We start from the raw sequence: 12,715 nt of genomic DNA, 5'->3' as shown, positions 1-12,715 counted from the left end.
GGTCAGGACCACATTTTCTTTTACCATTGCTATGATACCAATGTGAGAATAAAATAGAGAATGGATCAGGAAACATACCGGGTCGGATCTCGGGTCGGTCAAATCCTCTGAGCTCACACTATAAGCTAGACTATAAAAGTCTAAGCTTTGAGTGCACACTAGAACATTTCTTTGCAAGAAAGAATAAGAGAGAGAGAGAGAGAGAGAGATAGTAGGAAAGCTCAACTACTAAAGTGAGTTGGACTCATGGGTGGAAGCTTCTATTTATAACTTTTGTCAGGAGTATTTTAGGAAGCCAAAATATCCACTGAGCCCATCAGATTAAATCTGAGTTAGGATATATAAATATATCTTTATCTCATAATATCATGATATTTGAATTCAAATCCAGAATCAATCACAATTAATTCTAAATATATATACTCAATATATATTTAATCTATATAATATAAATTAATTAAATTTATATATGATATATATTAATTAAATTTATATCGTTACCGATTGAATTTGATTCAGGATGTTTGACTGAGTCAAACATATCATAATCTTGCTTGGATATTCGACCCGTATATTCTCTTAATATCCAGTCAAATATTTCAGCCCATCAAGGGCGGATCCAAGCCCAAAATCCAACAAGAGTAATATTCTCCCGATAATTCCTTCACCAAGTTTAATCAAAACTTTTTTTCCCCGTTTAAACAACGACCTTAGACATATTTAGTGTTGTATGTGTACAATGTCTAATATGGTATTTTGGTAATTAATACTACCTCCAATCCTTAATAACTAATTTGAGTAAATCAAGTAAATTAGTCAAGTTAGGTATGTATAATAAATAAGTGTTGTTTTCTTTAAAATATTCTTACTAATCAAATGTATTAGTTAGAACTACTATTTAATGAAACTTTTAATATATGCAACCAATACAAGAACTGCTTTAGAAAAAAAATAGATATATAAAAGATACAAAGTAGATTAAGGTCTTATATTTAGGATTAAATTGCATATCAAATTAGCCCTTATATTAAGGATTGGAGGTAGTATATAATATATATACATATACATCCATACATACATAAGAGCTATGCATACCGTTGTCAGAGATTTCATGCAAAACTTTGTTCAGAGTTTAAGAAAACCAGAAAAGTCAACATAAGAAGGTCCTTGCTTAGCAAAAATGAAAAAACATAGGAAGGTCCTTTGCTTCATTATTACCTTTAAGAAAATTCAACTACATGCTGATATCAACATCATAATAATCAAAATCAAGCCGACAACATATAAATTGCTGATGTAAAAAAATGGAGGGGGAAAAAAGGCTTAAGCAAGCAGAGTCAATGAGTTTCAATCATTTATCACACCTCCCCCCCCCCCCCACATCTCGGCTATTGATTTCAAAATTCAGTATCTTTAAATTATACGCAAGATCCATGAAAAATCAATTTGATGTTTCGATTGCCGTTATAGGACTTCCTTTATCTATTTGATGTTTCAATTAATTGGTGTAATGTCTGCGATGTTCTATCCCAGTTTCGGCCAGGAAAACAGCAAAACAATGATATTTAGGACTTCAGAGTTTAAATACAAGGGGAAAAAGAGCTACGTACCTAAAATAGTGGTAATTAAAAAAATTACAGAAAATAAAGTGACGCATATATAACTGATACTCCTCCGGTCCTTAATATAAGACCCGATTGTTGAGTTAGTTTTTGTCCTAAATATAAAACTTATTTCTTATATTTATTAATTTTCTCTAAATTACCCCTATGGATACTCCCTCAACCATAATCAAGTAGGAGAGGAAGAGGAGGTATTAAGAAAGATGATTATGGTATTTTAGGAAAAACATGTCACATTTCTTATAATTAACTAGCTTACCTAACTTCCTTAATCTAATTAAATTAGTTAAATGGGTCTTATATTAAGGACAAGAGGAGTATTAATGAATAATTCATGAATTAACTCACCCACCCACGTTCTCAAGGACTATTCTCATTCTAGGGAAAATTGGTTTAAGTCGATTAATCACTCAAAGCTTACTACTTTTTTTTCTTCTTCTCGTAGCAGAATTCATCCACAGAAGCTCAATTGAGAAAGATCTAGTCTTCTCAGTTACTCAGAACTATTGAGGATACCTTGCTGTAATCTCTTGAAACCATCCTCAACCCACCCTACAATGATTCTCCAAATAGATGGATCCCTCCATACAAAGCTGGGCTGGTTGAGATTGGACATTTATAGGATAGCTGTGTTCCAAAATGGTGAGGCTACTGGCCGTGTTTTCCACCATCACAACAAGGGAATTTGGTAACTTGGTTTCATCAAACAATTGGAATTGCACTTCTCCTATAGTTGTGAAGATTATAGGGATTCATGAAGGTCTTCATGTAAATTCGAACTGGAATCAGTTTCAATACTCATCACAGTGATAAGTACTATGATGCCTATTGAATCTGAAGCCTTCGAAATTGATATGAATAGCCAAGATTTAATATTTAATATTTTGTTTTTTAAAAAATATTTTCTTTTAATAAGCATATAATCCAAAATAAATGTGATTTCTTAACTGTAAGTTTTTTTTTAAATATCTTTTTATTTAAAAATCATTACTTAAAAATGTTAAATCTAGACTATTAAAATTATACCTCAATGGTTTAGATTTTGTCACAGAAATAAGTATCACGGTACTCATCATCAATAGCACCAAAACTAGTTCCATTGAAACCATGGTTATAATGAAATTGCCATTTTTAGCTACTATTTAGAAGCTTTGACACATCTCATCAACAGCGACTAACACAGAATTATCCTCTCAACGATTAGCTGTGATTAGATTGTCATATTTGAGCTCAAGTCAAGAGAAGCTAATCGTTGCACTAATTCTTTGGCTTGCGAGTATCATCAAATGAATGTTCAAACTAACTAGCTTTACACAGCCTTTTATTTAAAAACAAAAAGAAAACAGTAATAGCATCTCCTCGTGATATCAAATAATGAACAAGCAAGGCCACATCAAGCATTAGAGGTTGCTCTATTCATAAATGCGAAATATGGGTATTATTAATAGCAAGCTCATTCTTGAATTTCTGTTTGACCAAGCAAAGAGCGCTTAAAACTGCGGCGAGTCGTTAATATAGAGCAAATACGCTGAAAAAAGTTTCTTCCGGTGATCTTACAAAGAAAGTAGAACTCCACTGTCTTTGAAATAGTAGAACTCCACTGACTTTGAAATACTTAGTAACCAGCTTATTTATCTAGAATAATATATTAATGTTGGCAACACCTACAAAAATAATAATTATGATTTGAGTCGTATCCAAAGATACAATCCTTAAGAGTTATTTTGCCACACAAGGTTAGAATAAAAAGCGGCACTCTCTAAGATTAAATGAATCTTTACATAAAGCAAGGTGACAGCATAACAGAAATTTAAAACTCAGGAGAAGAAAGAAAGAAGGAGAGCTCGGTGATAGAATTTAACACATTCTGACCATGCACCTCACATTGCCTTTTATAGACAGAAAATATGTGACCAATGGGCTGTCATAATGGTGAGTAAAGATGGTTTTAGTGACAGTTAAATAGGCAGTTTTTAAATAATTGATTAAGGTGAATTAAAACATTTTAAAGCCATTAAAAATAGTTCATGAAAAAATAAAATCGACTAATTAAAACAAATAAATGCTTCAATGGTTATCTCTAATGGTCAGGTCTAAAGACTCCTCTTCTTAGCCATTTTATTAGCTCAAGATCACATCTTAGTAAATATTAAGATTTTCTCAATCTTGATTAAAATCGGACTTCTTTTGACACACTCACATACTAAAACTCCAACAATTAATCCACACAAGAAAAATCTTACAACAGCATATGTATATATAGACATTGCATATTACTAGGATACAATACTTGTTAAGCATATACGCAATATCAATAGACATGGAGACCAACAGATGGTTAAATCGCAACACAATAACAACGCACTGTACGAACATATATTTACATATGTTGCTTCTTCAACTTGTTCTGGTCAAAGATATGCAGAGACTGACATGAACAAGGTCTCCCTTAGACATACGATCTGCTAATATATGTTGGCAGTGTCGAAAAACATCGTCCATTATGGATTCTCCAAAGTGGCTCATAAGCAGAGGTTCAACCACAGCTCTCATGAATTGTGTAATTTGGTATTCTTTACTGTCATTACGTTTCTCATCACAAGCAGCCTCCCAACTTGTTTCAAATGCCCCCAAGTGATTGATAGTGAAGGACCCTTCTTTCTTAACCTCTGATTCCAATTCAGATGTGGATGGAGCATAGAAAGGAACATTGAATGAATCCATTTTATCTTCCTTTATTATTCCCTTCATTGCATACACATCAAAACAAATTGCATTATCATTGATCCTTATCGTATTCTTTTAGAATTTGCATTTCAGAGAAAATTGTTACATCTTCCTGTTCTAAATGAAAGCGTTAGAGGGATCCGTTTTGTTCTAGATTCTGTTTATCTTTCAAATTTATAATCCCCTAAACGCGTCCACACATTAAGATGTTTTTCTATCAAGGGAGTAGTAAATGCAAACAATTAAAAAAGGTAATTGAGAAAAACCAATGTACACTTTTTTTTATAGATAATTAACTTAACTAATTTTTTTAATCTATGTAAATCACTCCCTCCAATCTTATATATGAATAAAATTTTTTAGAGCAATGTTATCCTAAAAGTAATAAAAATGAAGTAATGTTATACCATCCATTAATAAACCCTAATGGTCAACTGTTAGTTGACCAAACTATATTGATGTGGCTTTGCCACCTAAGGTATTATGACACGTGTTTTCCCACCTAGGATGCTAAATCATCAAAAATAAAATATAAAATATAAAATGACGCCGTACTCGTTGGCCGATGAATCTCTTAAGCCTCTCCCCTCTTTTGTTCTGTCTTTCCACTTTAGGTGTGCCATTTTATCTCTTCCTCTCTCGCCTTCTCCACTTCGCCATTGCCCAAGGTTCACTTTCCCTTCCTCCTCAATTGTCTTTTTCCACTCTTCCCTCCTCGTCTTCTTCGCAGGTTTTGATTTTTGTGTGCTTATATATGGGTTTTGATTTATGGGTTCTTGAATTTTTGTTGATTTTTTTTTTCTATTGCACCTCATTTCTTTTAATATATAAGTTGTCGAGTGCTATGGAGATTATGGGTTCTTTGATTTCTGGATTTTTCAACTTCTTTGATTTTTCCACTTCAATTTCTTCGATTTTTGGATGTATTATGCCTCTCCTCAGATTTGATCTTTGCTCCATAATCCATTTCTTTAGTTGGACATCCATGTATGCCCAACAATAATAATCTGGAGAGTTTTTTTTTTCCCCCAAGATTTTCCCCCACTGATTGATTAATTGTTGAACTAATTTTGGGTCACCTTTGTTTCGCTGTTCATGATCGAAGATGGAGGGTGTTGAGGCTTTTCTTTCCAGTAAGGATGATGAAGGGTATTCTTGTTTTGGCATTTTTTTTTTAATAATTTCAGACATGATTTGTTTTTCCACTCTGTTTGATTTTGTTGACACATGAACGGGGGTTGGATTTGAAAGAGAGCAAGAAACATAATTCTTGCTAAATCTCATAAGCTCGCTGGTTCTTTTTGACTGGTTCTATTTAGGGAAGTTATTTTGTTTTTTGCTGTAATTTTTTGAGATTTGGGGATTTGTGAATCAAATCTCTGGAGTAGAAACCGGTAGTGACGGTGGAGGGGTGCTCCCCGGAGGAGGAGAAGATAAGAGCAATGGATGGATGATTTTTTATTCAATCCACTGAAGAAGTGGATTTGTTGGGGTTTTGGGAGACTTTGGGAGAAGAAGATGACATTGAGCCGCTATTTTGGCAGGGAAGGAAGAAAGTTTCGACAGAGCAGTAAGGAAAATGATGACATGGCAAATTTCGTGAAATAATAGGTGGCATAATATTCCACATGGTATAGTCATATCAACATAGTTTGGTCAACTAACACTTGACCGTTAGAGTTTACCAGCGAAGGGTGACATTGCTATGTTTTTACTATTTCTGAGGCTACATTGCTCCAAGAAAAAAAAACTTCCTAGTGCCTAGTGCTCTTTTATGAAATCTTTGAGGCAAAAATGACATTTATCCCTTTTTTTTTTTTGCTAAGCACAAATATCCTCCTATAAAGATCAATTATGTTTAAGGCACTATCAAGTACTATGTGGGTATCTCTCATAGTAAGGATTCAAACATTGTTTCGTTATATTGTGAGCGACTGGCCCTTTTTTCTAGATCCAACTCTTGTTGATTTTACTTTTTCTACTCATTCTCTTTTATTTCTCTTCATACTTATTCTTTTTCACTCATATTCTTCATAAATAAGCACTAGGACAAAAAGATCCCCTCTTTTCATCTGAATTTGAAAAAATATATAGATTTTACACATTTACTTGCGTAATTTGGTTAGTTCTTACTTATATATGAGACTTAAGAAAGTAGTTATCTAACTCATACATTTAGTAGATAACAGAATAATTAAAAAGATAACATTCTAGAGTACGTATATGCGTACCTCCAAGACCATGTGATTAAGTGCTTCAGCTACAATGTCCCAAATGTGGCAAGATTTTTCCAGTGATGGATCATCACTGCCTCTTCCCAAGAGGGTAAGTACCATATGGCCCCCTTCAACTACTTCTTGAGCGCGACACTTGAGAAACATAGAGAAATCTCTTTGAAATTGATGGTAGTAAGAATTGTACACATTTAAAGGGCTTGTTTTTGTCATACAAACGTTGCCCTTATTATCCTCCACACCCTCAGGTACCTACAATTATTGAATTAATTAATATAATCACCCACTTAGCAATTAATTTAATAATATCGACAATTATTATTTACTAAATACAAGTTCAAAGGAATAAAATGTATACACCTGAGACATCCAATGAAGACTATAGGAGGAATGAACAAAGTGCAAAGATTTAGTAGGAAAAATCCTGCCATAGAAAGAACCAGGAACTCCAGCGATGTAACATGGACCAGTCTGCTTCCCACCTACCATTTCCTCACTTAGCTTTTGCTTAAAGCTTTCAAGAGACTTGAAGACACTGTTAAAGTCGCTGCTTGGTAGGTCATTTAAGAAGATGATGTATTCTGGGAATTCATGGTTTAGGTCTCTGCAAAGCTTCTCCACAGTTTCAATCAATTCATAAATCACATAGAGAGTGTTTGGTCCAGATGAACAACCCAAGTCTGCAACTGCTAAGCTTCGAGGGATTGTTTCTTTATATAAGCAAGTTATAGCGTCGTCTCTTACAGGCTTTGTTGAAGAAATCACATTTTGCTATCCGCACACACACATACCGTCTTTTAGTAAGCATCCATAGTATTATATTTTAGGGTCAATGTCAAATTTTGTCCCAGAAGTTTTGGTCTCGAAGTTGTAGGTATTCAAAAGGTTCTTCTCATCAATATTGTCTCGGAAGTTTTAAAAGGAAGCAATTTCGCCTCTAGCCATTAAAAACTGTGACGGTCCAATCCAATGTTAGTTTTTTAACAGTCAATATTAATTTTCTAATAGTTAAAACGATTGATTTGCTCTTTTTTTTTTTTTAATATTTTTGTAACGATATTGATTCTAATTTAGAAAAATTTTGAATACCCACAACTCTTACATGAAAACTTTTGAAGTAAAATTGGACCTTAACCCTATAGTTTATAGTGGGATCAATGCATGCAAATTGGAGCCTTAGAAAAGATTGAATAAAGTTTGATATGCGCGTACCTGGTATAAAGAATTGTTTGAGTAGCTTGTCTCTGTAGTGCCTCCTTTCATATGCAACGCTTGAGGCACGTCCATTCTCATCTTTACGCTTCTGCAGTTTATGTTTCTCAATAACAAGGATCAATAAGTTCGCAAATAATAATAATAAGGATCCTTAATGATCTTTAAGCCACGTACATGTTGTAGAAAAACAAGTAGAAGAAACAAGTTTTGCCTTCAGCCTATATATATAAACAGTCATGTTAAATATAGATATATAATTCCTCCTAAAGGTTGGAATTAGTTGCACCATTCCTCATATCAGTAACAGAATCCAAGTATTAATGATGTTCTTAGTAATTCGTTAATGATATTCTTATTTGTTCGTTAATGATATTCGTTCTTATCCATTCATTAACGAAATTCTTGTCGATCTTTTCATTGATTCTTATCTCTTCCTTAACTAAATTCTTATCTATAATTCAATAAAAGCATTCTCATCCCTTCATTAATAAGAATGAATTAGATGACCAAATCTCCCATGTCACCACTACTATAATAACGAGATACAGAAGTAGATAATCAGGATTAGACCCTGCAATCTGATCATAGGCGATGATAGCAGCAATGGCCATTAGGAAATATGTGCCAGGGAATCAGGTTTTCAATTTTAGATACATGCGTCTTTCCTTAAGGAGGTTTAACAAACCCCAAAAACACTTAAAAAAAGTACTTTCATGCGCTTCAAAACCAAACTCATCTCATATATTTATCTCATATATCATAAAATCACATCCAAACAGTTAATCCAAACACCCAAGTTTTAATTTGGTCAATTTAAAAAAATTATAAAGACAATAATATCTTTCCTATTTGATTAAAAAAGGTTTACATCTCGTTTCACGAGTCTCCCCGCAATGTATTTCCATTATAGCTACTTAATGTAATAGGTATTACAAAATGTAATCCCCTTTGAATTCCATTGGTTGCCCTTTTATGAGCTTAATTTGTTAAAGAATACGTTATTATATACATAAATAAATAACTAATTTAATTTAAAAATATATTATGGAACATGATTTAGTTACTTATTTGTATAAAATACGATACTTATAAAGTATCACTTTTAATCATTTATATTAGAAACTTCTCTCATATTGGGTGGGGAAAAAAACCTCTCAGTATATACAGATTAAGGTCTTGACCATATAGCAAGTCCTCTATTAGCAATTATAAATATCTTCATGTCTGTTTGTTATGATTTATTCCTAGTATAAGAGTTAGTTCAGGATTAAAGTCCTAAATATATAACATCAATTTATCTTGTTTTTCATATTTATTATTTTTTTAAACTATATTTATTGATTATGTACATTAAGAAAATTTGTATTAAGAAATATTTTCAATACAAATAATTTAAGAGGGTATTTTAAATATTCTTAATACATATACGTGTTTGACAAATAAAACGGCAGACCGAAAGTCACTCAAGCTATCATAGATATTTGTCTCCTGTAGATCTACGCTGACAACTGACGGATGGACGCGGGAAAACAAAGACCCGCAACATCTCGAGATTGAAAAACGGCGACGTTTTTGATAGAGCAGACAGCAGTGACGTTTGTGTTGTTAGTTCATCCGTAAGTATCCTCCTTATATACCTAGTATCTATATTTTTCTTAGGGTGTGTTTGGGATAGTAATGACAGAAGTAATTTTTTTTCAATCTCACTTTTGTAAAAATCAGATTGAGTAAAAGTTAGATAGTATAATGTGATTTATGTTTAGATTGGGTTTTATAAAAAAGTCAGTTTAAGAAGCTGAAACTTGTTTAGATAATAAATGTAAAAGTAAGTTTAGATGTAAAATAACTAAAACAAAAGATATAAATTTTATTGAATGATACATATTTAATTAAAATTAAAATTATAAAAATAAAAATAGTTATATAAAAATTTATCAATTACTTCTTACTAATTAAGTTTTTAATACAACATTTTTCTCAATTTTCCACAGATTTTATAAATATGATAGAAAATAATAAATTTATTTTTAAAATGGTTTTATTATTCAAAAAATAATTTCTTTAACATCAAAAAAGGGCTGGGCTAAAAAAAAAACTCACATCATGCATAAAACATTTTCTCTTTTTCCTTACTCATGGACCCCACCTATTCAACCGTACAGAGAGAAGCTAAAAGCCATAGGACCTATCTCAAAACCGTGGTTTCAGAAGCATTTTTCCGCAAAACGAGATAATCTCCTCCACATATTTAGATCCGTAAAAACTTTTGAAACCATAGTTTGGTTTCTATCCAAACACACCCATAAATTAGAGCTTTTAGAAAAAAGTTCCTTTAGAGTTTTTTGGGTTGGAAGGGAGGGGAGGGAAAATGAGCCCCTCTCCTCATTTGGTTAAAAATTTTGGAGGGGAGGAGAGCTAAAATGTCCCCTCCCCTCCCCTCCCTCCCTCCCTCCCCTATTTTGGCTCCCCTTCAAATTGGGGTTTTTGGATGGGAGCTAAAATTTTGGACCATTATGCCTTTATAGTTTTTTTAATATTCCACTTCTACCCATAAAATATATTATTATAATATTTATTTCAAATAAAAAATATATTATCCTAAGTAAAAAAAATAAAAAATATATACATTATTATAATTAAAAATATATTATAAAAATTATTTAAATAAAAATTATTTAAATAAAAAATTATAATATTATAAAATTAATTGTTTTTTATAAATATATTATTTATTAAATATATTTTAAAGCTGAAAAAAAAGATAGCTTAAAGAGAATAAAATTTCATTTTTCTTAGAGCATATAAAATTTGTTAATTTGATTATTTTAAATATATTATTATATTAATTAGAATAAAAAATTACTGTACCAATTTTTTAATATACATATTAACATGATAAGACTGAATTTTTATTAAATTATATGATTTAAATTAAGATGTAAATTAATTTATATAATATATCAATAAAAAACATAAACTAATATGTAAGGATAAAATGGTAAATTGATTATTACTATCCCTTCCCTCCCCTCCTTAAACCAAATAAGGGATCATTAAATACCCTTCCCTCCCCTTCTTTTTAATCAAACCAAACAAGGTGAGGATGAAACCTCCCCTCCCCTCCCTCCCCTCCCCTCCCCTCAAACCAAACAGGCCCTTAAGGCCATAAGTTCATTTGCCTCCACAACCAGTCCAAATATGAATTTTAAAGAAAAAGTTGCTATTTTTAGTTTATCTGGTGAAGAAGTCAGTTTGAGAGTCCTGACTGTGATACCAAACACATCCTAAAGTGTATCTGGCAATTGCGTCTAATATCATAAAAATATATTATATAATACTAGATACATTACAAAATGTTGGACGTAACTAATCCCTTTTTTAAAATATATATCTTGCATGAAAGACGTATGTTTTATAGTTTATATACTACGCACCTCCCCTGATCAATTCATATGAAATAAAAATTTATGAACAATTTTAACTATAAATTTTGTTTATAAATAAGGGAGAATTCCAAAAAAAATATTTTTAAATTTTAAAATCTTAAATCAGTCTTGTTTATTACACTCTAATGACAATTAATAACATTAAAAAGTAAATGACAACATATCTTTGTAATTATTCTTTATTTTTTATTTTGAAATTTTAAAAATATTTTTTTGGAAATTTTTCCTATAAATAATCGGGAGATTGTATTATTTAAGTACATATCAGTTATGATGCAATGCTGGTGTTAACCAGCAGTACTTGGTCTGCAAATAATAATACTATCTTTGATTCTAGATAGAAGATCTAATTTGTAATGAAAATTATACTATAAACTAAATCTTATATTAAAGAGAAGAAGTAGTATTTTTTTTTTTGGACTCAGAGAAGAAGTAGTATTTAATTTTAACAAGCAGATTAACAAGAGCCTGTAAATGGAAGAATTAAAGAAGAGAGGCGAAAACTGGTATATATGAAACTTACAGAGAGTGAGATCGCTAAAGGATGGCAAGAGGCAGCAGCGGAGTTGCGAGATTATTCAACACCATACATCGTCATCGGTGAGGAGATAAGATAGAGACATGAACCAGCCGATGAAGACACAGAAAGACAGGAGAGACGAGGACCCAAGACGCTGTCATAGAGCTACGGAGCCTTGCTGGTTGCATCTCATCCTCATATTTTAAGATATTGAATGGGAGAAGTACAATAATTTCCCATAAAAAAAATAAAACAAGTCCTAAAAATTGTCATTCTTTACTATATAATTTGTCATTATAGGTTACTCAAGTTGTTATTGAAATTTTTTAGTAATTATTTTTTTCTTTAGGACTTGATTATAATTCTCTCATATTTAATTGTAATTCTACAATTGTAATAGCATAATTAATTCTTCTTTGCTTAATATTCCCGGTTTGATAGAAATTAGCCTTGAGTCTAAATTAAAATAACATGGGGAAACACTGACTTTACCCCAAAAAAAAAGAAAAACATATCTGCTTGATTGGTCCTACTGCCAGGTAAATATAGATATTTCTCTTAATAGCAATTTAAACTTAAATTTACCTCAGTGTGAGAGATTAGCTCCTGCTATTAGATTTAATCTTGTTGGTGTTTTTTCCCTTAATATCAGTTATCTCATTAAACTTATTACATACATGTGTAGTTTTTTTTTTTCCGCTGCTCATGGGCACTAAATTATACGTGCATGTATAATTTTATGGGAAAATTTTCATTAAGGACTGCATATGGGAATTAATTCCAAACAGCCCCAAAAAAATCTAAAATTTTAGTTAAGGATTCTGAAATTTCACTGAAGGACCCAGGGGCCAACCTAAAATTAATTTCAAAGAGTAAAAGACATTTTACTCCTCACTTGTAATCCTGAAGCTCTTTACCCCCTCTCTCTTTCAAATCTGTCAAAACTTAAGC

At 31.7% G+C, this 12,715-nt stretch overlaps 1 protein-coding gene across 2 annotated transcripts; it reads right to left on the bottom strand.

The window, feature by feature from the left end:
• Window positions 1-3,826: 3,826 nt before the first annotated feature.
• Window positions 3,827-11,845, bottom strand: LOC114756945 (salicylate carboxymethyltransferase-like). Of its 2 annotated transcripts, none has more exons than XM_028945919.1 (5): window positions 11,768-11,845; window positions 7,796-7,901; window positions 6,944-7,354; window positions 6,581-6,835; window positions 3,827-4,367 (listed from the first exon to the last, which is right to left on the bottom strand). In XM_028945919.1, exons 2-5 carry the CDS (start codon window positions 7,874-7,876, stop codon window positions 4,020-4,022), a joined length of 1,095 nt encoding a protein of 364 aa, XP_028801752.1. In that variant the 5' UTR covers window positions 7,877-7,901; window positions 11,768-11,845; the 3' UTR covers window positions 3,827-4,019. The 2 variants fall into 2 exon arrangements, with proteins under 2 accessions (XP_028801752.1, XP_028801754.1); XM_028945921.1 differs by having other exon boundaries at window positions 7,796-7,886.
• Window positions 11,846-12,715: the final 870 nt, after the last annotated feature.

The sequence above is a fragment of the Neltuma alba genome, unplaced genomic scaffold, assembly GCF_004799145.2.
Source record: "Neltuma alba isolate B1F8T4 unplaced genomic scaffold, ASM479914v2 tig00010552_pilon, whole genome shotgun sequence".
Lineage (NCBI taxonomy): Eukaryota > Viridiplantae > Streptophyta > Magnoliopsida > Fabales > Fabaceae > Neltuma > Neltuma alba.
This window is presented reverse-complemented; position numbering and strand designations above follow the sequence as displayed.

What these genes read in the sequence shown, in the direction of transcription:
- LOC114756945 (XM_028945919.1), bottom strand. Translation starts at nt 7,876, where the DNA reads ATGAGAATGGACGTGCCTCAAGCGTTGCATATGAAAGGAGGCACTACA. An exon ending in CAAACAATTCTTTATACCAG is followed by an intron (nt 7,355 to 7,795) that starts GTACGCGCATAT and finishes GTGTGCGGATAG; the next exon opens with CAAAATGTGATTTCTTCAAC. An exon ending in GTCTTCATTGGATGTCTCAG is followed by an intron (nt 6,836 to 6,943) that starts GTGTATACATTT and finishes CAATAATTGTAG; the next exon opens with GTACCTGAGGGTGTGGAGGA.